The sequence below is a fragment of the Colius striatus genome, chromosome 3 (assembly GCF_028858725.1).
Source record: "Colius striatus isolate bColStr4 chromosome 3, bColStr4.1.hap1, whole genome shotgun sequence".
Classification (NCBI taxonomy): domain Eukaryota; kingdom Metazoa; phylum Chordata; class Aves; order Coliiformes; family Coliidae; genus Colius; species Colius striatus.
The window spans coordinates 44,080,855-44,106,866 of NC_084761.1; the positions used below are offsets into that span (position 1 = coordinate 44,080,855).

Here is a 26,012-nt window from a genome sequence, read left to right on the forward strand (position 1 = left end):
ATCCAACCAGTTTGATTTTACATTGATGTGCAATCCTTTCACTTGAAGAGAGCCCCTTTTCAAAAGCCTGAGTAGGCTACAGCTGAGTAGATTTGTTGATAACCAGACTGAGGATTAAATGAAGCCTGCTTCTCAAAAATAGGCTTGTAGTTGTAGAGCAATCATGCCTTTTTTCTATCTGTCAGATGTTCCTTTTGCAGAGAAGTTCCTGCTTCTTGTCTCTCTCTCCCACTGATGGAGAAGAAAACAACTTTAAAACAAGTCTTGTTAGGAAAGCTAGGAAACTGAAGATAACTGGTGCCCCTTCAGATCTGCCAGTTGTTCAAGTGCATCCCACTTTCATGCTTTCCTTACTACCTCCTGCCATATCTGCCTTCAGCTGTGGAATCGTTTGCTTCACACTAGTTAAACATCACAACCAGAATTACCAGCTGTTGAGGTGAACAGGACATTTCATGCCACATGACTGTCATTACAGTTCTTTGTTAGGTTAGTAGCGTAGCATGGTTGATGTTAAACCTGCCATGCTTTCATTTTGCCACTTTTTCTCCTGTGTTGTTTGTAGTGCTTTTCTGATTTCATGCTCAGTTGTTTTTTTTTTTAATCTCACCTCCTGTTAAAGGATGGTCCTGAAACCTCTACAGTTCAAGAGCCCTAGTGGCTAACCCATTTCTAAATCTGTCATAGTTTGACCACTAGCTAGCCTATTGAAAAGTAGACTTCCAGATAATCAGAACAAACATTTCTGAGTATGCTCAGACCTTGCCACCAATACTGGATAAATGTCCTCCTCACTTAGTAGTATGGGGTTTTTTTCTGTTGTTTTTTTAAAGGTCAGCTTAATCAGATGCCCAGAAGCAGCTTCATGAGAGCACCTTCTGTACTTGCAGAATGCCATTGCAATGCTTGAAGTGTTGACAGTGGCAGTGGAAACTGAGAGGGAGCTGAGCCCCACTGAAGCAAGCCTTGGTAGTTATTTCCAGTGAGATATCTCTTGCATTAACAGCAATGAGGGATGTTGTCAGGCCCTTTGCAAACAGTGTGTTTTCATAAATGAAATAATAACTAGATAACATGCAAAAGCACTATGAAGAGCATGTTATACAGAGTTCCCTCTCTCCTGGGGGTGGGGGGGATGCACATGCTTCAGATTGAGGGTGAGGTACTTGGCAGAACGCTTCAGCCCAGCAGAGTGCCATCAAGAGCTTAAGAACATTGAGAATTGCGTGCAATGAAAAATACTCATGGTTTATGTGTGGCTTGCTGGTCGTTGTAATGCCACAGAGGATTTAGCTTGAGCAAAAAACCCCAAAACAGTATTTTCGGTCTTTTGCCTGTGTTCTGCTTTGTGAACTGCAACTGAACGTGAAGAATAAATGGGTGACTGAGGCCCCCTGGTGCCGCCAGAGTACACTGTGCTCCGGCACACCAGCCATAAAATTGTGCTTGATTTTCTGATAAGGACAAACACTTTTAGGCTAAAATACATCATGAAATACTGATTGTTCACATGCATTTTTTTCCTTACCGAGAATGTGACTTCTCCTTTGTTTATTTTTCGTGTCATGCTTTGTAAAGTTGTGCAAAGTGAAGGACCCATATAATTAATGTTTTACATTGTGAGCAGAAAAAATATACAGGGAAGCTCAAGACTTGTAAGGTAATTTTTTTTCTCACAGTTACATCTCTGTCCGAGAATGTCTAGGAGGAAACACGACACAACTAGTTGTATCTGATGCTGTGGTATGTTATATAACTTCAGGGTGAGAGGGACAGGGAAGAAAAAAGTGCCAGTAAGGGAGGAGAGAGATAGTTGTGGGGGTTTGTTTTGTTTTTGTGGTTATTAGTCATGTGGTTTTAGTTGAATTGCTAAGACCTTGAGAATCACTTCCAAATGCTATGATCTAAGATACAGCACTGTGGACATGTTAGAATATATTCCCTTTGTGCTTAAAATTTAACTTTAAATGTATATTCACAACTGGTGTGAGGTAGTAGAGAGTTTTCCTGGGAAAAATATTGGAGTCTAGAGTGTAACTCCATGTAAGGTAACTTAATGATCTTCTCAGACTATTATTAAAACATCTCTTTTCAGTACTTCTGTGTTGCCTTAGTCTTCAAATTCGTTAGAATTGTGGCTGTTGTCAAAAATCTAGCTATTTACTCTTGTGATAGATTTTTTTTTTTTAATTCAAACAGGTATGAATAGCAGCTAATAAAACTTTAATAAAACAATTAATTAATTTTAGTGTTCAGTCAGCTAGTTGATTTGTCACTCTTGCCAGTCTACAATGCTCACTCTCATTTTGCTGTTGCACAAATTTTTAATAAGCAAGAGAAATGGAGAGTCTTGCCTGGAATGCTGTTGCACATTATTCTTCAACAGTGAAATTTTAAGTATGGGGATATAAAGCTTAGGCCTTTGTAAATAGATACACTTTGTTTTCTGGACAACCAATGTCTTCAGAAATTAAGTTGCCAAACACATTTGCAGTGTGCTGTAAGGGGGAGTATGTGGGAAATGAAGAGGGTAAAAAGTTGAAAGAAACTTCTCAGGGTGACATTAAATCTGTGCTTTTTGTTCTTATTTTGAATTCACTTGGTTGCTGCACAAATGGTTGCTGCACAAATGCCTGTTCCCTTGTTCACAGAAACTCTTCTTCAGGGCTATCAGTCCTTAGAGGAAGTGATAACTTCTGTCAAAATACATACTTTGTCAGGACGGTTTAAGTGCTAAACTTAATGGTTTATTTCCAAATAAGGGAAAGTTGATGCTTCCAAGGTTGGAAAAAATGTCCTGAAAAAAATACTGGTGTTTCTTTTGTTTCTTGTCTTAGATGTTGAGATGACTGAAGACTATAGCAGTGATCTAGTTGTGCCTCTACACTAATTTGTAGATAAGATCCAGTTAACATCTGAGTTTCAAAAACTTTTGTTCAGTTTAACTTTTCTATTCTGCTATTCAATGGCAGAATTGGGAAGAATAAATAAAAATAACAAAGGGTTAGGATTTTTTTTTCCTGATCAGTTGAGGTATACATCATAGTTTCTATCATAGAGAATATGTTATGCTTTGTCATAACTTTTCTGCTGTTTTCAAGCAATGTTCTTCAGAGTGAAGAAGTCTGGTTGTGGGTGTGGTAGTTTGAGCCTGGCTGGATGCCAGGTGCCCACCACACCACTTTATCCCCCACCTCCTCAGCAAGCCAGGGAAGGGGAGAAAGTAAGATGGGAGTCTCGCGGGTTGAGATAAAAGCAGTTTAATAAATAAGCAGCAAAGCCGCGCGCGCGGGAAGCAAAGCAGAAGCAGATAAAGCTGTTACTCTCTACTTCCCATCAGCAGCGATGTCCGGCCACCTCCCGAGAAGCAGGGCTGCAGTACACGTAGCGGTTGCTTTGGGAAGGCCAGAAATGAATCTCGCCTCCCCTTCCTGCTCCTCTCCCCCAGTTTATATTACTGAGCTGACGTCATATGGTATGGAATATCTCCTTGGTCAGCCTGGGTCAGCTGTCCTGGCCATAGTCCCTCCCAAGATCATGCCCACCCACAGCTATTGGTGAAGGTGGGGGAAGGAATGCTGGAGGGACAGCCCCGATGTTGTGCAAGCGGTAGTCATAATATTGATACCAACAGTAAGCACAGCACTGCAGGAGCTGCTGTGGAAAATCACTACCGTCCCAGACCCACTACAGTGGGATATTGAGAACTTGTGTATGGTACTGAACATATCCTACCATATTCAGTGTTGATCCTTTAAATTGTTCTGGAATTGTAAATGCCTGACTTGTGTTTGTAATAACTATGGAACAGATTAAAAAGAGAAACATTCCGTATAACATGTTCTTTTATTTCTTCTTCACGCAGTTCTTCAAAGATCTTATGCATAGCATATGAAGTTTTGCAAGGTTTGCAATGTATGAACAAACATGGAATGGTCCACCGAGCACTTTCCCCTGGCAATATTCTTTTGGATCGAAAGGTACAGCTACAGGACTAAATATATGGGTTTCTTTGGTTTTTGTTTTTACCTCTTGCTGCCAACAAATAGCATGCTATGCCACGTATGGAAACTGTGCAGGCACAGGGGAAAAAAGTAGCATATCTGGAAAGGTGTCGGGTTTGGTTTGTTTTTAAAAACCTTCCATTTTCTGCTGTTTCCTGAATTTCAAATGTATTTCAGAGGGTTTGGTTTTTTTCTTTTCCAATTTTATTTTATTTCAAACCATTTTTTTCACTCTTCTGGAGTTGGTTAATCTAAGTCTACTTGTCATCATTGTAATTATTTACAATACCTTCCTAGCTGTTTGAATAAGAAAATATTTATTCTAGCTAATTAGCTGTTATAATTTCCTTTGTTTCATGGTGATCTGATACTTTCACTTATAAGATATCAATGTATTTATTTGTTCGTATTAAACTCTTAAAATTAGAGTGTCTGTCAATTCTGTTGTCACAGACTGTTGAGTTGGCAAGGTGGAATACAACTTCTGCCCAGAAAAGATAAATGAGTAGCTGCTGCTGTACTCAGAGCAGTTTCTTCATCTGAACTGACAATTAAAGAGTTTAGCCTGTCTGAATAAATCCTGTCTCTTTCCCCTTCATACTTAGTTTAGATGGAATAGCTAGATCCTCCACTTGGAAGGCAGAAAAGAGGAAGAAGGATCATTATTTTTTGTATAACTGTAAATAAATGAAAATCATAATAATGTTCTAAGAAGCAGAAGTACTTTAGGATTTTAAGATACTCTTAAAATCAATAAGAGGACAAAAGGAGCCAAGAGACAGACTTGTAAACTTTTTTTCTGTACTTTGAATCTGTAGCTTGCAGGTGAAGCCTTCACTGTTGCACCATCTGCAGGCTGGTTGAGTATAATTCACAACCCAGCAGAAATGATACCTCAGTTAAATTCCTACGTCTATTTTTTGTTTTAGTGTTAACTTTCTGCCTGCACAGAATAAAAGTAAGCACCTGGAAAACTTGCATTAAATATTTATTGTTGCAGTTTAAGGAAAGCAAGATAGTAGTGAGATGATGGGAAGGACTGGAGGAGCAAGGCTGGGTAAATGGAGGTGAGGGAATTGTGGTGCTTAGGAAGTTCTGTGATTCAGACAGGATTTTGAACAATTTTCAGGCAGGAAAAATATTCAATAGCATATTTAAACCTTTGTAACCTACTGAAAATATTTTCTAACTTACAAAGTTCTGATTTTCTTGTATGTTCCAAGCAAGCTGATTTCTTAATGCTCTTGGAAAATAAAAGCATTAAAAATAAGCACCTTCATAACTTGCAGTGGAGTTCTGCATAATAGGTGAGACAGAAATGTAAGAGGGTGACTTTTTATAGGTGTTGGTCTTCTGACAGCTGATGCAATTTTTGAAATTATTTATGCTTTTTTTTAAAAAACTTAAGCACAGTTTCTTCCAATGTCAGATTCTGCTGCTCTTGATCTTTCTTTTTTTTTTTTTTTAACCTTTTTTAGGGACATGTAAAGTTGGCGAAATTTGGACTGTATCATATGACTGCTCAAGGTGTTGACGTTGATTTTCCTATAGGGTAAGGATGTATTTACACAGTCAGAACATATCAGAGGTGTGTTTTATCAGGAGGTATGTTTTGAGGAATCATCTTCAAAAATGTGTTGTATGCACAGGATCCTTATGGGTTGATGTTTTAATTTATATCTGTTGCATACTCTTCTTACACAGAAGCTTCTGATAATGTCGCCAAAGAGGTTATCATCTGACTAGGTGGAATTAATGAAAGACAGAGAATGGCTATGATGCAAGCATGTTAGTGTAACTTGATGTCACTCCTTATTGCTTAGATTTGCCTTCAAATACTGGTAATTGCCTGTGACTCAGATTCTGAAGGTAAAATCTGAATCGAAATTTAGGAAAAAGCACAGTTAGTGCTTAATTTCGTGATTAATTTTCAAGCAGTCTTACTGACTAGCCAAAGCACTGTGCTTTGTTGCAGTGTTTCCTTGCACCCTCTTTGGTTTTTGAGCTGTCATGTTGTTTAAAATTGAGTACTAAGCTAATTCATAAAGGCAACCTCAAAAGAAAAAAATCATGTTTCCCTTCAAAAATTTACTTAGAATGTTTTTTTTAAAAAGTATTGTAACGAATTGTTGACAATTTTTGTAATACATTCTTAACACTTCTATTACTTTTTTTTTCACAAATTCAGATGGGGAATTTTTACAAATTTGATGAGAACTCTGTCAATGGAGGTGAATACTAGAATACAATAATAGGTCTACAATACATCTATTTCATGTACTAGCAATGAAACACAACGTATGTTTTCTTTAAATGTGCAGACATACTAGTTTGAAAGCTGATGTTGTTTCCTCTGACAAAGAGCTAGGGATTAAAATTTGATCTCTTATGCAGCAGGCACTATGTATTTTGCAACTGAGTGAAATTTTGCGATGATTCAATTTTTTACTGAATAAATTGGAATAATCTGCATTGGTATTAATTTCTCAGAATGATTTTTTTGTTGTTGTCACTGCAACTGACAGGTAGTTCTTTTGACAAACAGGCTATTACTTAATGATGCTGCATCTTTCTTAGGTACCCATCGTATCTGGCGCCTGAAGTAATTGCACAGGGAATAGTCAAACCAAGTGATCATACTCAGTGTGAGAAGCCTCAGCCTTCTGGCCCTAAATCAGATCTGTGGTCTCTTGGTATAATATTATTTGAACTTTGCATGGTATGTAAGGTGATAATTCCCTTGATTGTGACTCTTGGGGAACAGTTACATTAACTTGATTGCTCTTGAGTATTGGATTAATAACACTTTGCCCATTACCTGAGTCCAAATATCAGAATATGTTAGCAGTCATACCTGGTCAGTATTGGTGGTAGTTCAAGGAGTAGGATGTATATTGGCTGGGTATGAGCATATGTGTTAACCATGAAGGGCAGCTGCCTGTTAAGCCACAAAGTGATTGTATGATCAAATTCTTAGCAAGTAATTACTTCTGAACCAAAAAGTATCTCTAGACAATTGTTTTAATTGTGCTTTTAAGCATGAAATAACCATTGGTGCCATGCCTTCATTCTACTTGGAAATAATAAGAAACTACTAAATTTCATCAAGAGGAAAGGAGAATTTGCCTTATTGGTAGAGTTTAAAGAGCTACTCTACAGAATTAAGGGTTGATTTTGGAAAATGCTTATATGACTTCAGAAGCTGAAATAAGTTATGACAGCACAATCTTTACTATTTGTATAGTAAATACAACTAGTTCAAAGATGACATTCTTTCAAAGAGGGCAGTGTTCTGTAGGGAAGTATGATCTAAAAAATACTTCAATATTAATATTAAGTCTTATTGTGTAAGCTAACTAAATTGTCGGACAATGACATGGTCAAGAATTTGTTTTATATGGTGATAAGGTCGGGACATTGGAAATAGTTGTCTTTTATGTATCCTACTTTTCTGTAATTTTGCATATTGTTCACAGATTATTTTTTCATTTGAATAAGTCAGTTTTCTTAAACTGAAATACTTACATTTTTAAATACCATTAAAAAATTTAAAGCTGACTTTTCAAAAGCACTGCGCACTAATACAATCTATGATGATTACCATGTTTAGTAATAAATTACCATTGTTCATGCTCACATTGGATAAACTACATTTATTGAAAGCCTGTTACTGAACTAATAATGAACCTGATGGTGTGTTAAGGCAGCTTGGAGCTCCGTCTTGCGTATTTTCTTCTGGTTTTGCATTTGTTACAATTAAGAGCCAATATAAAGGATATTTTTTTTTTTTTTATGATGCCATCAAACTGTTTCTGTTGTAGTTAGGATAAATAATGTTTTCTGTTCTAACAAATAGTTTTCCTAAATCCAAAATGCTTGTGTAGAAGCTTATTTGGCAATCTTTGTTTTTAGATGGGTGTATATGTTATCAAAATACTTCTACATAGTAGCATTCAACTGTTGACTTGATTTTATTATTCATTTAGGGGAGAAAATTATTCCAGAGTTTGGAGATAGCAGAAAGATTGAAGTTTATAATAATGTTAGGTAAGTAGCACAAAATTATTTTTTTTAATTTTCAAGCAGTTCTATAGTTATCGCTTTTAAGCAGCGTTTTACCTTTGTTAGCTTCGTTCTCCAGCATAAAGGAGACATTTGAAGCATGGTTGCTTGTCTAGATAAGATATAGAAGTGAGTACCAGGAAAGATTTTCAGAAAAGCTATGAATATGTTAATAAAAAACCAGACTTAGGAAAGGTTTTAATTTTGGTGGTTATTCATTGTTTTGTAGTGCAGGAGGTTTCTGAAATTAGTTAGGAATTGTATGACACAAAAGAAAACTGTCCCTGCACTAGCAGTGCTTGAGCAGGACTCAAATAGGAAGACAGAAAATAAAAAGAGCGCTGAGACTGGATCCGGGCTTTTTGTTTCTGGCCTCACCTACCAACTATGAAGTGTTACTCTGAACATGAAATTTTTACTTACTGCAATTTTTAAAACTTCTTTTCTTGTATATTTTTATATTTTTTAAATATTTTTATATTTGTATATTTTCTGTGTATAAACTATGGGGAGGGGAAGAGCATAAATTGGCAATTTGAAGCTTTGTCAGTAAGCTCCTATTAGTCAGAGCAAATAATAACACTATTGAAGTTAGTTACTGTCAGTGGAAAGATTTCTTTCATTCAGCAGTTAGTGCTTGGAGTTGAAATTCTGACTGTTCTGGTAAGTGCGTTGTTACCAAAGCTTCCCGAAGCATTTAAGTGCCCTTCAAGTTGAATGTAAGTTATTGGATGAATCCACTGAGAACACTTCCTAACTTAGGAATTATTTTCTTAATAATGTGTAGAAAACAAGTTATATTGTTAGTATAATCTGTGAGTAGGACAAAATGAAAATTACTTGGAGCTTCCGTATGCAAGTATTTTAAGTTCTATCAAGGACAAGGTTTTTTAAGTGGAAAGACTTTTAATCTATTTGTCAGAGACCGACACTTTGGACATACTAAAGCTGCAAAAGACTTTCACTGTTACATTAGATGTGCTACTTAACTTTATTAGGCTTCAATTTTCTGTCTGCATAAGCAATAACAACTTTCATTTCTCATTTTAAGAATTCACTTTCAAGTCACATGGCCATGTCAGTAAATGGCCAAAGTTAAGTACTTTTTATTGTTGTGTGGTTCTGTCAGATATCCTGTTGAACTGTTATCACTTTTTTCATAATCTTTCACTTTTTATTGTTCTATTTGTTTTGCAAAGGCTGTGTAGATGATATTGTAACTGTATTGGCTGAAGAACATGGTTGCCTTGATATTATTAAGGTTTGTGGAACAATTTTTTTATCTTTCGTACTGTCTTATCCAAAACATTTTGTTACTGTTGCATAGTGTTTCAGTAGGTTTTTATCTTATGTGGTCACTTGATGTATTTCAGTATAAGGAAAAAATTTTGAAGTCTAAATTGCATATCTAATGTCCTTTTAAGTAGCCAGTATTCATAACATTCATTCTTTTCTAAAATTATTGTCAGTCTTAGTAAGTGTTTATGCTTTCTGGATGATTTAGTAAGTTACACATTTTCTTAAAAATATTGAGGATTAAGTATTTTTCTTCTAGAAATTTAGCCTTCTATCAGGTTCACCTTACACTACATTCTGATAGTGTAGGTTTATACAGTTCAGCTCCTCTCCAAAAACTAATCACTGAGTTTTAGTGTCTGTATATTTTGAGACATTGTGTAAAAGGATTCTCTCTATTAGCAGAAGGGACTTGTCAAGTACAGCATTGTTTCAAACTGGGTACAGAATAATTAAATTTTTAAAATACAAACAAAAAGCTGCATACATTACAGATTTTTAAGATTTTTTTTTTCCCTAAAGAAAAGACTTTGTTGAGCGTGAGAAGAATTATTTCCCCAGCATTTTGGTCTGACACAGCTAACCTCATATGTGTAGATGTGAAATTTTATTACCCTCAAAGGAGTAGCCTGTATGTTAAATGTTAAGTATGCGCTAAGTGGTTTTCTGAGTTAAGACTTTGTCCATATTTGTCTTATGTTCCAGGACCTTTCTGAAAATGTCATAGCTCTACTGAAGAAATGCCTTACATTTCAGCCTTCTAAGAGGCAAGTATTCAGTCCAAACACCTAGTAAACTCTGATGGAATATTACAAAATTAGAAGACGTGTGGCTGAACCTTGTTTTGGAGTACTAGCAATTTGTGCTACCTACAAGAAATTTTTTGGTTTGTTGCTTTTCTGTGTTTAAAGGTGAAGAATTGGGGGTGAGAAGTGGAAATCAAGTGTGCAAGAACTGGACATTGAATCCGGATATTTTTTTTTAAATTATCCAGACATTTGTAGTTCCAAGTTCAGAGCTTTTACTGATCTCTTGTCTGGAAGTTGGTGGTGGTTATTATTGCAGGCAGAATTAGGGTTGCTTTCTTCAAATTTCTTCTTTCAAAGTACTTTTTCATTACATCAGTCCATCACAACTTTCTTCTGAAAACTACAGTACAGTTTGTTCTTTAATCAAGGCTTTGTATTTGGGATTTTTTTTCCATCTCTGCTTAGAGGAATTAAAAGTAAGTGAATAAAATAGTTGCTCTGTACGTTAAATAAAGGTAAGCTATGAACTTGGGCTGTAAACAGACTACGTTTTATATTGCACATGATGAATTGAACAAAATTCATTGACATTTTTCCTATTAAAATTTCTGAAACGTAATATAATTTGAAATAACTTGAGAATATTTGTTACTAGGGATGTTTCTCTTCAAAATGTAATGGTTTTTGGAAACACTTTGCTCTTAATGTTTTATTCCCTTTCTTAATTCAAGGCCAACTCCAGAGGAATTGCTGCATGACACTTTGTTCAGTGAAATATCCTCAGTTTATCCTCTCTTCCACAAACCCATTGGTCTGTTCTCATCTTCTCCAAGGTGTGCTAATTTAACGCTTCCTGAAGACATAAGTCAATTATGTAAAGGTAAAAAGCAGGTAGTGGGATAAATGTCGTTGGAGGGGGAAGGAAAATAAAATAGTCACATTTTCTGTGAATACTTTGTTGGACAGAAACTATTGAATGTTACGATGCAACATTCTTGTAATAAGTTGTGTAATGGGCAGAGATATGGGCAAATGTGATTTAAGGAATGTGTTCGAGTCAAAGGAGGTAATCTTGATTTTCTACTTCTACCTCAAGGAATAAATGGTTATCATTAGTATTCCAGTACAATATCATATTTTTCCTTTAGATTTTGGACACGTGCATCTACAAGGTAGATTTTTTCACTCAATTGTGTTGTGATTTGGTGGTTGGATTCTCCTGGGTTGTAGCATGAGAGGATTTCTTGAAGTATTGGAAAATAAATACTCATGAAAGGTCATATTATAGAATTAAAGACAACATATTTCACTGTAAAACTGCAGTATATAGGAAGTGTTATCACTCTTAAGTGCTCATTAACTTTTTCTGATTAACTTCTACATGTTTAGAAAATATTATTGTACAGTTTTTGGAGGCTAAAATTTTATACAATGTTAGTATAGATATGCATGTGAAAGAAAGATTATAACTATTCTGTATCAGTCACTAGTTTCTTTCTGTTACTGTTAGCACTGCATGTGTACAAAATAGCATTCGTGGATTTTTTGAAAAGATCCACAGGAAGCAGAAGTTCACACTTCAATATATTTATCCGCTTAATTATTTTCTGACACCATGGCAAACTGCCGAAATATTTGCTTTTTTTCTGACTTCTGCCCAGCTGCTGTTTCTTTAAATCTTCCTAAAGGGCACTCGCAAAGAGAATATCACTTTTTTGTCAAACATGTAGGACCTTTCAAGCATAATAATTATTTCTTTTCTTCAACAACATGTGTTTACAAGTGGTAGGAAGAAATACAAGCTGCCTAAAAAGCTGTAACTCATTTTTATGTGGTTTCTCCTAATAGATGAAGATAGTGATTACCTAGCAGAAAGATCAATTGAAGAGGTTTATTATCTCTGGTGTTTGGCTGGAGGAGATTTGGAGAAAGAACTTGTCAACAAGGAAATAATTCGATCAAAGCCGCCTGTCTGCACACTTCCCAAGTAAGGAAGGAGAAGCACTTTTAAGAGAAAGGAGGATAGATGGAGAAAGCCAGTGATTGCGAGAATATTTTGATTTGGCTCACCCTCACAGTAAAAAGTTTTTCCTTAAGTTTAAGTGGAACTTCTTGTGTTCCAGCTTCATCCCATTACCACTTGTCCTATCACTGGACGCTGCAGATAAAAGTATTGCCTCTTGATGTCCCTAAATACTTGTAAGTATTAATGAGGTCCCACCTCAGTCTCCTCCTGTCTGAACAGCCCCAGTTTCTGCAGCCTTTCCTCATAAGAAAGACGCTCCAGTCCTCTGATCATCTTGGTGGCCCTGCGCTCCCCATCCTTCTTGAGCTGGGGAGCCCAGAACTAAACACAAGACTCTAGATGAGGCCTCACCAGGGCAGAGTAGGGGGGGAGAAGAACCTCCCTCAACCTGTTGGCCACACTCTTCTTCATGAATCCCAGGATTCCATTGGCCTTCTTGGCTACGAGGGCACATTGCTGGCTCATGTTTAATTTATTATCAACCAAAACTCCTAGGTCTCTCTCTGCTGTTGCCTGCCTGCACTTCATATTGCTTTCTGAAATTTGAAGAAATGTGGGTGAAGTGCAAAGTACTGAACTAGAAGTCCCTGAATTTACTACACATTAAGCATTAAGTTTTAGTAAAAATGTCTCAGAGTGGTTCAGCAGCATATTTCCAATTGTAATTTAATATGTTATGTAGGAAATTCTCACATTCTAAATTACTTTTCACAGAGCAGCAGTGTTGAATGTTCAACACAATTATTCAGCAGATAACTGATTACTTTCTTACAGAAAATGTTTAGCTTTATGGCTTTTAATTCTGTAAGAGCATTTTAGTAATGACTACTTTCATCTTACTGCTGCACATGTTGCAATTTTGTGTAGTATAGGTATGTTTTAATCCTACAATCTGATCTTAATAAGCTTAATTGTGTGTCCATGTAGATCAATTTGCTATTTCTGGACTTTAAAACACATCAAGTTGGTGTACATGTAAATAAAATATCTTTAAAAAAAATTGGAGCTAGATTTTAAGCAAAATTGTTGTGAGATTTTGAGGGATTACCTATTTCTGTACATCATGTGGATGCATGTGCTTTTAAATTATGAGTGGAAAATATTTTTTGTCCTATAGTCTTATCCTGAAGATGAGGTATTAATTTCAAAATGCAATCTAACTCCCTCTTCTCAGTGATACTGAGAATGTTAATTTGTGGACATCTGTTTCACATGTCTCCTTTAAAAATGTCACCAGATATACAATTCATTTATACTGTTTTCTCAGATGCATTTATATCCTGAGATACACCATAGCAGAAAATGTCTGGATCAGACTTCTGCATGTTTTTTGGCTTGGTGGGAAATGACTTTAATGCAACAAAAATATTTTATTTTGGTTTTCACAATAAATGGCTGTCATGGTCTGTGTCAGGTCAAGTAATGAAAGGGAATATTAATCCCATATCTCATTTCTCTTCCTTTGTGTGCAACCCAAACTTATAGAAAAGCTGAAATGTGCCTTTCTACAGGAAAAGCTGTTTGAATAATTCAAGATGGTACATTCCCTTGATAACAGGTTTCGTGCCATGCAGAGTCAATACAGTATACTAAGTGTTAGTTTTTTGTTTTAAAGAGCAAACTGATTGATGTAAGAATTTTCTGTTTCTTTCCAGCTCAAGCCTTATGTTATAAACTGACCTGATTTTTTTTTTTCCCTCTCTCTCTTTTGAAGCTTTTTATTAGAAGACGGTAAGAGCTTTGGGCAAGGACGAGATAGAAGTTCCCTCCTAGATGACACAACTGTGACTTTGTCTCTGTGCCAGCTCCGAAATGTAAGAAGGCTATTGTCCATTTGTTCTTGTGTCTTCACTGTGGAAACATTTGTTTAAAGGGAATATAGAACAGCAGCTCCTACTGCTATTCCTACAAATGACAGCGTTATTGATTCCAATAGAACGCTTCTTGATGTCGAAGTCAGATTCTGATTTATGCTATTTAATTGCTTTGTTTGCAAAAGCTTACTAAATTTGATTTTTCTTCTATTCCTCCATCCCCTTCTTGTGTCCTTTCCTTTTATAGTTTTTGTTATCCTCTGGTTGGTGTAGCCCAAATAATTCTGTAGTACCTGAGATATTGTCAATGATTTCTAAACTAATTGAACAGTGAATGTTTCTTGCATTCTTTAATTCCTGTCTGTAGATGGCTCACAGTAGTCAAAAAGACAAGATCAATTCAATTCAGTTGCAGCTCCTCAAAGACTTCTTACTTGAAGTTGGTTACCAAGTTTGCTGTGGTTAATTTACTAACTTTTGGCATATATAGCTATTAAACAACTAATTCAAATGATTGCTTCAAAGCATTTTGTCCAAATGCAGTTTTCTCCGTCTTCAATGGAAAATCAACATGCAACTCATAATTTTGCTTAATCTGATGATCAGTTACAGGACTTACCACATATATCGCTGAAATGTTCTAATTGTTCATGTCCTTGCACATGGAGAGCTTTATTGCTGTAGAGTTAGAAATGTATGGTGCACTGTTTGCAGCTTGCCTTTTTATAGTAGCAAATGCAGTTCTGTCAAAATCTTGATAAAACTTTCCATGTGATTACAGGGCTTAATACAGTAAGGAAAGTGACTCTTGAACTCTTGATTTCTGCTACTATTAATTTTGGGACAATGTCACAAATAGTGCATAAACATATTTCTTCAGTTGAACTTTGCATTACTGTACACATATGCATGAAAATAGAACCGACTTACTTTGGTTGATTGGTAGGATTTGGGGATGGTGGGAAAGTTAAGAATATGACATACCTATTTTAAAGGTAATATGTACTGCTGTTCCCACTGTTGTTCCTACAAAAAGGCAGCTTTGAAGGCTTTGTAAAAATTTTAAATCTGTAACTTTGGATATTGCTGCTCACTACTATAGATGCAGCAGCAAGTTATATACTGAAGTTTGATTTTGGTGAAGACATAAGCCTGAACCTTGCAGTGTTAGTTGAAATAAATTTTTGAACTTAGGCAATTCTTCAAACACCTTTCATAGAGCAGAGCATGATGTTTATAATCAAAAGAGGATCAGTACTGAATGAACTGAGAATGAACCGTTCTGTCAGTCCCAGGAGGAACAGGCTGTGTGCTGTATGACTTTAAGTTTGGAACTGAACTGCAAAACAGCACAGCAGGGAGAATAACATTAAACATTAATCACCATGCACCAAAGATGCTTGAAAACTTCAGGCTAAAGTCCAGGCATACTTGTCTGTCACCTTTCCATAGTGTCTGTATTTCTGTGCTGCTTTCAGGTGCTGCTACTAAAATGAAGTAAAATTTGCCTCTCTCTTGAACTGAATAAAAACATAAAGCCAAGTTTTACAGTTGCTTTGCAGCTACTCAAATGAACTCCATGTAGAAAAATGAGGAAAAGGAAAAGAAAAAGAACTATGTAATACTATTATCCATTAACCAATGACCCATAAAAGCTGGTTTTTATGTGGAAATAGGTTTATGAATGAGATAGAAAACTGGATTTAGGCAGAAGAGCTTCCATCAACTCAAAGCCTGTATTATCACATTTTTAGCATTAAAGTCTGTATATTTCTTTGCTAATGGAGGAATAATGCCTAGGTCTGGAGGTAAGCTACTAAATTTGACAAACTAATTGTTAATTAATAGCTTTTGTATTCCACTAAGAATTTACACTTCAATTCAGAGCAGCGTTCTGGTAATTAATTACTTTTATTCTTCATTTCAGAGACTGAAGGATGTTGGTGGGGAAGCATTTTATCCATTGCTTGAAGATGAGTAAGTATCTGTGTAAGTTTACACGTATATAAGGGATTGCATTTTGAGTGATTGTTTTTGAGTGGTACATTCACAGCTAGACACAACTGTCTTCCAAAAGGAAACCTGACATGGCTTGTTTTGCTCTTAAAGCCAGTGAGAGCTGATAAGCACTGTGTACTGGTGGACTTAGGGCCCTGATACCTGAGGACCCTAGTCTGTTTCTCTCTTCTGAAAATCAACTGTTTGTTCTGAATATTCTAAATTATCTGTTTATACTTGTTTCTGACTCAGTAATGCATCACGGGTTGTTAATTTTTTCCACAGTGATTTATATTTCTCGCTGCTCACTATTTCTGTCCTGATTCTTTTTCCAGCCAGTCAACTTTACCTCATTCAAATAGTAGTAATGATCTGTCTGCAGCTGCTAGTCTTCCTCTGATCATCCGAGAGAGGGACACAGAGTACCAGCTAAATAGAATTGTCCTGTTTGACAGGTTGTTGAAGGTATGGAATCTTTCTGATGCTGGATAATTGGATTTGGTCTGTTAATTGAAAGATTTTTCAGGGACCGAATAATTGAAAAAGGAAATAGAGATACTGGAGACTACAGGGGGAAAAGGAGGAAGAAAACCTTATAGAACTATAAAAAGATTGGAAATAAGTTATAATAAATAGGTCTTTTTAGTAGTGATGAAGATAAAAGTAGATTTTTAAAGTATACGCATGAAACTAGACTTGTTACTAATGCCTGTTTTTTACTGAAAAAAATACTTCTGCATCCTTAATTTGATAACAGACAAAGCTATTATAGGTATAAGTATGCCTGTAAGATTTCTTCATTTCCAAGCAGTAAAGCATTTGAAAGCAATACCAGTCTTTACCATAGCAGTGTCATGTTACAAATAAGGTTTTTACATTGGGAGAGGAAAATACATCTATGCACAGAGAGTGATTCTTGATGAAGAGAGAGAGTGCACTGGGGCATGTCATCAAGCGCATTATTTAGGAAGGTATATGCTATAAAGATTATGAACCCAAAGTTGAAGATGTAGTACAAAGAGAAACATAGCACGAAGAAAAAAAGCCAATTAAAAATGGATTAGTGAATTTATATATCCAATATATACCAAAGCACATTAATACATTTTATGAAGAAGAAGAGAGTATTTTAATACCAAACAGCAGTCTTTCATCCAGGCCTTCCGGTTAGGAGTGAAATATACTTGTCAGAAAACATGCATTCACTGTTCAAGCTGACAGCATTTGTCCTTTGGGAGAAAGACTGTCCCAGAACTGAGATCCGAATTGTTTCAGTTACATGGTAACATTTTTTGCTGTTCATCTCTTCTCTTTGCAGGCCTACCCATATAAGAAAAACCAAATTTGGAAAGAAGCCAGGGTTGATATCCCTCCTCTTCTGAGAGGTATAACCTGGGCTGCCCTGTTGGGTGTTGAGGTAAGGGTAATGAAAGGTCATTTGCGGAAGTTGCAGTACTACTGGTGAGGAATTGAGATAACAGGATTGTCAGAGATGCTAAAATGGATTTGAACGTTTGGCATGTAGAATTACTGGCACCTCAAACAAAATGAGTCATGAAATTGTGTGAACAGGGACAATATTTAGACAAACTTGCTTTTGTCTCTAATATTACTTGATTTCAGAGAATGTATGCAATCTTGTCTGCCTTTAATTTTGATTATGGGCCAGTTTTGATTGTTTAAATGCAATTGGTAGTTAATGGGGTTTTTTTTGTTTGTTTGATTTTTAATATTTTTGACAGATGCAGTTAGAGGCACTTTGGTCCAGTCAGCAGTAGTTGTACAAAACAAGATTAAACTTTTCAAATGTATTGTTCTCACCTACCAATCAGTGCAATTCCTACAATTACTGGAGAAGGAATAAATTAAATCTAACCCTTTTAGACGAAGGACTAGAAAGTTAATGTCCCAGAAATGAGCTCTCCTCACAGACTTTACTTGACTACCCAGCTTTTGTATCTACTGTACTTGGAGTCTGCAGCAGTACAGTAAAGAGGTTCTTATAGATGACACATCCCAGGTTATTTGGGATATTTGACATAGAACATGATCTACTGAGTGCTGTATAATATGACACCCCCCCAGAAAAAAAACCAAAAAGCTGTAAAGGGCAAGAACAACCACTAGTCAGGGTTGTAGCCTGGATCTTAGGAGATGAGTCAGTTCTAATGCTTCATTGGGTTAACATATGTACAAGCAGACAGTGTTTCTCTTATCTCATAACATGGACTTGTTAGCATGCTTGTCATGGGATTCATACATTGAAGAGTGGTATATATTGACAATATCGGTATTAATTAACAGGCAACTGTATTCAGTGCCTTTACAGAGATGATACTGAAAGCCATTTGCCAGTGGCTGAGGTAAGCGCTGAATTTAAATTGAGAGCATCTGAAATCAAAAATGGAAATCTGTGTCAAGTCCATAGCTTTCTGTATAAACAACTGAAAATCACAGATCATATTGAAGAGGTAGCAGAAAGTTCTATATCTGCTGAATTGTAACAGAATAAAGATGGTTTTGTTAAAATTCAGATGTTGAATTTTTTGTACTTTGGGGAATTTTTTCAGGAAAAAAAAAGGTTGCTAACTAAAGCACATAAGAAAAACAGTCAACTTCTGCATGTCAGTGTGTACAGTGTAACACGTATTTGTTAGTAAGGGCTTTCTAAATTCCTGTGTTTTGCTTCCACTTTTAGGGTGCCATACAAGCAAAATATGATGCCATTGATAAAGACACACCAATTCCTACAGACAGACAAGTAAGACTACCAGTGTTACCAAGGATTGTTATGTGAAACAATGTAGAGATCTTTTCCACCAGTTACAGTCATATTATAGCAGATGTTATTGGTACTCAAACAGTTGCTCATGTCCTCTAACTTTATTCATGCTGTAGCAAGAATCTTGCAAAGCAGATAAGACCAAGTAGTTTAGCTGAAATTGTAACATGGGGAAAGTGAAATCCTCTTTTTCTTCAGAATCAGTGTTCTGTAGCAGCATCAAAGACCAGTGAACAATATTACTGATGCATTGTTAAAAAGTCCTGTCTTCATTGAATGTTTGTTGTGCCTACTGGGCTTTGTACCAGATAGTGCTGAGTACCTTGAGATCTTATAAGGTGAACTGTGCTTCACAGAAATGGGTTCTTGAAAATTTGGTTCTCCAAGAAGTCTTGCCAGACATAAAAAGACAACACAAGCAATAGCTTATCCTTTCAGCTGGGTGAAGAAATATTTTCTATGAAATTGGGTACAATATTCTGAGAACACTGGTTTGATTATCCTTTAGAGCAAAATGTTGTTAGTATCTGTAATGAGTCCAAAAGTTGAGTCAGAAAAAGGTTAACTTCAATCTGCTTTCTGTTTTGTGGTTTTTTAAGCCTTACAACCCTTTTAAAAATATCAATCTGGAAAAAGAAAAAAAAAAAAAAAAATCTCGATTTTTTTTTTTTTTTTTTTTTCTCTTTGACAGGACTGTTAGTCCCCTGTTCTCTTTCAGTTTTGGTTTTGGGAGTGATGGAGGAGGCCGATTGTGTTTCTGATGGTGGTCTGACCTAAATTCTTTGGCTGACTTCCAGCTTTAGCGTTGCAAGCTCTCTGTAGCACTACCCCTCTTATCCTGATTTCTCTTTATATTATATGCTTGGCTGTGGTGCAGATTGAAGTTGATATTCCTCGTTGCCATCAGTATGATGAATTGCTGTCATCACCAGAAGGTCACGCAAAGTTTAGACGTGTGTTGAAGGCCTGGGTTGTTTCTCATCCTGATTTGGTGTACTGGCAAGGTGAGTTTGACTAGTTGTCAAGGTCAGATAATTAACAGGAAAGCTATGGCTGACTTAAAAATACCTCTCTTTCTTCCCCTTCACATTGTAAGCTTTTTTTTGAGGGCTTTCCTTTCTGGTTTTTTTTTTTTGAAGACTGAGTCTGTGAGTTATTGCAAATTTAGATCCCAGTAATTTAATTTGCAATGCAAAATTCACCCACTCTTTCTTATATATTTCCTCTCCAAAATTTCTGTCCCTTTATTTAAAAAAATAATGAAGTCTCTTGCTTACTGTCTATTTCCAAGATAAAACTGCAGAAGTTACTGTGAATTCTTGGAATAGTAGATTGCATTTCTTGGAAGCCTTGGCAGAATGATAATTCAACATTGTAGTTCAAAAATTTGCAGTCCTCTCTGTTTTCATGCATGGATTTCACAGTTGTTCTGAGCATTACATGTGAAGCCTGACACTGCAGAATTATAATCAGTATCAAGAATGCAAATTTTCATGATAAATTAATGAAACTATCATATGCATTACAATAAATAAGTTCTTTATGCTGTTTCTTCGTGACTTTTCCTACTTTAGGTCTTGACTCTCTTTGTGCACCATTTCTGTACTTGAATTTTAACAATGAAGGTGAGTAACTTTTTCTCTACTCTGGGTGAAGGGGATATCACATACTGACATCTGTATGTAGTTGTAGGTGGATGGGTGTGTACCTGCTTATAGATGGAAACTTTCTGTAGCTACAGAAGAAATTTTAAGCTCTTGTTGCCACAGGTCAAAAGAAATGGTTGATATTTGGAAAGTGTGTGTGGTGTACTGCTCTTCAAGAGAGTGTTCAAATCTTCACTGCCCTTCAGTGAAGGTGGTCACTGCCAAGTACAATAATGAATATATCATAAAAAAACATAAATAACCTTAAGTAAAAACAATGAATGCTTCTCCGGTACTTTTTTCAGTGGAACTTTGTTTAATGTGAATGCATTGTTTATTAACCTAACCTCTCAGGCTAGCTTTATTCAGAAAATTGATGGTGGTTTAAAATGCCTAAAACATTATTAGAGCGGCTTGGGATATATGGCTTTTATCTTCCTAGAATGTGATGTGTTGAGAATAGGTGTAGTCCAATCTTCTGCTCTCATGCACCTGCTTTTCTTCATAAGGGACGTGTATATGGGAAAACTAGTTTCTTGTTGTGCATACTGATTAAACAGCTTCTTCATGCTCTTGGACGTGTTCCCACACAGTTTGATTGTAGAACCTTGTTTACTTCTGACTGAAACACAATAGTAGTGAATTATGCAAAATGTTGTGTTCTGATATACAAACTTAATTGTACACTTTTATCTTGGATATTTAAAAAGTGGTTTCAGTGCTAGAAAAGTGTAATACAGAATTTGTTTATTACATGATCCTATGTCATACTTGCTATGATATGCTATGCTTTGCTTAGAAACTTCCAAAATTATTTTTATTGTCTTTAAAGAGTTTGTGACAAACTCATGTTTCTTTTCAATGTTTGTGATCAGCACCATGGCTAAGAATTGTATTACAACAGATCGTCTTTCAGACAGATTCTCAGGAAATAATCAAGGGCATAGACACTTAAAGTTTTACTCTCTGATTTTTGTTCTGTATGTATGAGGAGCCCTTTTTGTCCATCATTTTGATGATATTTTAAATTCTATTGCACTTTGTATTTTTTCTTCTGACTTCTATCTTCTTTACTCTCTGCGATAAAATAAGAAATGAAGATGCAAGTCTGATGGAGCATGAACTAGGTGTTTCTTCTGTAGGAGAAAACCAGAAGACTGCAACAATGCAGTTTTCTGAAACTATGTAAATAAAGTGGAAGCGGATCAGGTCCAGCAAGCTCCATATTGATTACTCAGTAACAGAGACTTTTTAAAGAGGTTTTAAAATACTTTAATGAGACAGATGGCTTTTTTGTCTGTTTTACAAACATTTTTGTGTATAGATGGATTAAATATTTATGCTTATTATCTGCTTTAATAATGAACTTTTCAAGGTGTATTTATGTTTCTATCTCGAGTTCCATCGATTTTTTTTTTTTTTTTTAATTTTTTTTTTCTCTAATTCTTTCAGCTCTGGCATATGCCTGCATGTCTGCTTTTATCCCCAAATATTTGTATAACTTCTTTTTAAAGGATAATTCTCATGTTATTCAAGGTAAGTTCTCAAGGAGAATTATTTCTGGGTATATAAATACACTTTTTCAAGTGGTTGTAAAATTAGAAGACAATTAGAATCACACTGTAGAAATAACTTCCTATTTCTTTGAGAAGCTTTATTTTAGATCAATAAGAATAACAGCTGTGCAAGAAGAATAAGAACAAAATAAGTGGATAAGGATTTGGGCAAAAGAGAAAACTGACCCCAAAAAACAAACCAAAAACCAACAAATGTTCTGGGTAATATTCAATGTAAGAATCACTTGATCATGTAAAGCTGTAAAATGAGAAAGTAATCTCTCCTCTATGAAGACCTAGCCTTCAGATTATCAAAATCATAATGTTATGGGAGCTATTTTGACAATGAGGGAAAATGAAGAGGAAAAGTAAAATACAGAGTCTGCTTAGAAAATTGAAGTCATGGTATTCAGTGAGTTAGGGATTGGAGGGGAATTTCTGACTGAACAGAAAATAATGTCAGTCCATACAGAACAGTCGTTGGAGAACCCTGAAGAATAATGTTTTGTAGTTCAGTCTTCAACAACTATATAAGTAACTCAGATAAATTAAAACAATAGGTAGGAGGTGTGGATGTATTTTATACTTGAAAATGTTAATTTTGTGGAAGCATGAGGAATAGACCTAAAAAGTGACCTTGTCACAATCTGTGTTTGGAAAAAATGTTCAAGAGAACTTGTTTACATCATTTTGTCTGTAAAGAAAGAGTGATTGCTTAAAAAAAAAAGGAGAGGTCTAAATATGAAATAAGTATATTGTACTAGATGCTCCCGTGGAGACAATCATTTCAGACTTAAAGATTAATAGCTTGGTAAATACTTCTCTCAAGGGAGTATACTCTTCCATAAAATAATACTTTTGCATTCTGGAGTTCCCTAATGGTCTTCCTAAGGGGCTTTACAAAAGCATGTGTCAGCCAAAGTTAGAAATGTATGTCAGTTGGATTCTGTGAACAAAAATAGTGTAGGAGTTCCTGAATTCCTGTGCAACATCTGGAATCATCAAGGACTCGGGGAGAACTGGGCCTTTTAGGATTCTTTCAGTATTCCAATTTATCATTTCTAGAGTCATGTGTCAAACACCAATGTGTAAATATAGTTTTAAAGGAAAAATCTATGTAATCTCCCTGCTTTATTGGGTTGGAAGCAAGTGTTAAGAATGTGTCATTTAATGGCTTCCTTCAGTTTCAACTTCTACGTGTCTTCCATTTAGAGATGGGTAAGTGCGAGGAATCTTTTTGGACTGCAGAGTTCAACATAGCTCATTTCAGAGCTTATCAAACGTATTTCTTCACATGAAATAAAAAGCAAGAGCAGTTAAAGGGATTTTCAGAATGAGATGACCAATTACCTAAAAAAAAAATTTGTATGATGAAATTTCAGCCAACAGCAATTGTCTGGACCTAAGGGATATGTTCTTTGTGAAGATTGTTTGTGAATGATAGGGAGCTACTTGAGAGAGTTCAGGGCAGGGCCACAGAGATGATGAAGGCAGTGGAGCATCTGTCTTCTGATGAAAGCCTGAGGGAGCTGGGGCTCTTTAGCTTGGAGGACACTGAGGCATAACCTCATTAATGTTTACAAATACATAAAGGGTGACTGTCATGAGGATGGAGCCAGTCTGTTCTCAGTCTCCCATGACAGGACAAGGGGCGACAGTTAAAAGCTGGAGCATAAGAAGTTCAAAAAAAATACAAGGAAGAATTTCTTCACTATGAGGGTGATAGAGCACTGAAACACACTGCCCAGATGAGTTGTTGAGTCTCCTTCTCTGGGGATATTCAAAACCCACCGGGACAAGTTCCTGTGTGACCTGTGCTCTGGCAGGGAGGTTGGACTAGATGATCTTTTGAGGTCCCTTCCAGCCCTTAAGATTCTGTGACTTAAGTGTTTTCAACAGACCCTTAATTAACCACGTAATCCCGTACAGTAATTCTGTTCAGGAGCCTATCTAGACAAGTAAAGATGATGTTTGTCAGCCTGTGGTATATCTGTAGAGAACCATCATGAGCACAAGTCTTTGTTTGTAAAACAAAGTGCTTCTTAGCAGTGGAATTGGAATTTAATTTTGCCACTCAGGGATGAAGACAGGGAGTTATTTGCTCTCTCCAAGAGAGACAGTAGTAGGCATCTAGTCCTTACAATAGACTTTAAAGGAAGCAATGACAACTCTGTATTCTAATTTGTGAAGCTGTGTGGACTTGGTGTTTGGAGGCTTTATGTTTGGGGACAGTAATCTATGGAGCATTGAGATGTCAGCACATTCTGTCCTGGGAGCAGGATTTGCATTCTCTTACACTTCCTCCCCTCAACTAGCTGTGTGGGCTCTAGTTACTCTCTTCTTGGGAGCACAAAGGAACAGGAATTGCCATCTGTTACAAAATGGCAATGGTACTGCCTCTTCATCTTCTTTCTAACAAAGCATAGCACAGTGTGGGCAAAGTTGAGAGAGGGACAGAACAGAGAGAAAAAATCTGTCAGTGGCTCTGTTCTGTTTTCTGTTTCTTTTCCAATTAAAAGCAAGTGTTATTTAGACAACTTAATGATATTATACCCATCAGCCTAATGTACTGTACAGAAATTGTAATAAATTTTATCTTCTACAATAAGTATTTCTCCTTACCTATTCCAAAAGAATAAATAAAAAATGTTATTGATCATGGAAATGGTAATAATAAAGTTCCTTTGCCTTAAAACATCAACTTCCAGACTACAAAATGTAGCTTTATGGAAAAGAAACCACACAGAATATAATTTAAAGAGTAGATACTTTGAGTATCACTAAAAAAACTTAAAAATCCTTGAAACGATCTTGTTCTAATTTGCTTCCATCAATATCTTGTAATTCATACTCATACTAAAAAATCTTAACTTTGCATGTCAAATATACATCATAACCTAAGTATGAACCAAGTAAACTATTGTTAAAAATCCAAAATGAGAAGTATTAAGGAAGAGAAATGAAACCTTTCCTCCTCTGTATCGAATATAATGGTGCCAAGGAGTATGGTAGTCAGATTCACTTGCTGGTTTTTTTGTAGGTTAAAAAAAAAAAAAACACATAAAAATAGTGTTCTTGCTTTTCTACATCTCTGTTGAGCTAGCAGCATGTGACCGCTTGTGTTTTTGATGATGATGATGTTGAGTTTCCTTCTCATTTCAGAATACTTGACGGTATTTTCCCAGATGATTGCATTCCATGATCCAGAGCTGAGTAATCACCTAAATGAAATTGGTTTTATTCCAGATGTAAGTGCTAAGGGTTCTTTTAAGTTTTGTTCAAAGGAAGTAAAAAAGGTAAAATTAGTGCAAGGATGAGATGGCTTTCCATGATGTTTCAACAGCAATTTGACATAAGTGAATTTTAGGGTGAAAGTAATGGACCTTCCTGAGTACACTAATAAAATGGTAAAGCTTTGATTGTTGTTTTACGTACCTCAGTCCTTCTTCTTCTGTTGGCATGGTAAGTACAATAACTGACTAGTAGTATTTTTAGTGCAACTTACAGGATCCTCTTGAAAGATGTCTATAATCTTATTTTTAAAGTATGCATTAGTATGCAAAAATTAATGTGACCATGAGTTAGTAATAAAAAAATTTTTGCAAACTAATTAGATGCTGTTGGTTAACTCAAGAAACATATCATTTTGCAAGTAATACAAAAAACATCTGCAAGTAGTGGTTAATCTGTAGATATGTCAGACCTTGGAAAATGCTTAGAAGTCGTTTGTTGGAGTTGGTCAGAAACGTTGTACAAATGCATAATTTTCATCTGAAGTATTAGGCTTTCACTGGAAGAAGTCTGTAAGATGGAAAAAAAATGAAAAATGACAACACAACCAAAAATGTAGTAGAGGGGTGGCTATAGGGGAAAAAGTCAAACAAGGACTTCTTTAAAGTGTCACTTTTATCTGATACTGTAAATAGTGAAGCTTTCCTCCTTTTTTTTTTTTAAAAGGCATGTGTAGTCTAGAAATCCAAGATAATACTCTGCAAGAATGTTTGTCTGCCTACTGTAGCATTATCGAAGTTTGTGGCTTATGCTTCTATAAAGCAGATTTAGGCAAAGATACAGAGAGA

General features: G+C 35.8%; 1 protein-coding gene across 5 annotated transcripts in view; it reads left to right on the plus strand.

The window, feature by feature from the left end:
* The window catches only part of TBCK (TBC1 domain containing kinase), a 102,130-nt gene that overhangs the window by 27,171 nt on the left and 48,947 nt on the right, over positions 1-26,012 (plus strand). For all 5 annotated transcript variants that reach the window (XR_009818531.1, XM_061994168.1, XM_061994167.1 and 2 more), the window contains 17 exons: positions 3,866-3,980; positions 5,483-5,556; positions 6,582-6,723; positions 7,991-8,051; positions 9,266-9,327; positions 10,068-10,129; positions 10,843-10,991; positions 11,960-12,098; positions 13,852-13,951; positions 15,879-15,928; positions 16,285-16,414; positions 17,268-17,366; positions 18,648-18,710; positions 19,609-19,735; positions 20,306-20,356; positions 21,830-21,913; positions 25,096-25,181. Coding sequence is in view for 4 of the 5 variants with exons in the window: in XM_061994168.1 (XP_061850152.1) it covers positions 3,866-3,980; positions 5,483-5,556; positions 6,582-6,723; positions 7,991-8,051; positions 9,266-9,327; positions 10,068-10,129; positions 10,843-10,991; positions 11,960-12,098; positions 13,852-13,951; positions 15,879-15,928; positions 16,285-16,414; positions 17,268-17,366; positions 18,648-18,710; positions 19,609-19,735; positions 20,306-20,356; positions 21,830-21,913; positions 25,096-25,181 (1,594 nt within the window). In the remaining variant the exon portion in view is untranslated. The remainder of the gene's footprint in view (positions 1-3,865; positions 3,981-5,482; positions 5,557-6,581; positions 6,724-7,990; positions 8,052-9,265; positions 9,328-10,067; positions 10,130-10,842; positions 10,992-11,959; positions 12,099-13,851; positions 13,952-15,878; positions 15,929-16,284; positions 16,415-17,267; positions 17,367-18,647; positions 18,711-19,608; positions 19,736-20,305; positions 20,357-21,829; positions 21,914-25,095; positions 25,182-26,012) is intronic.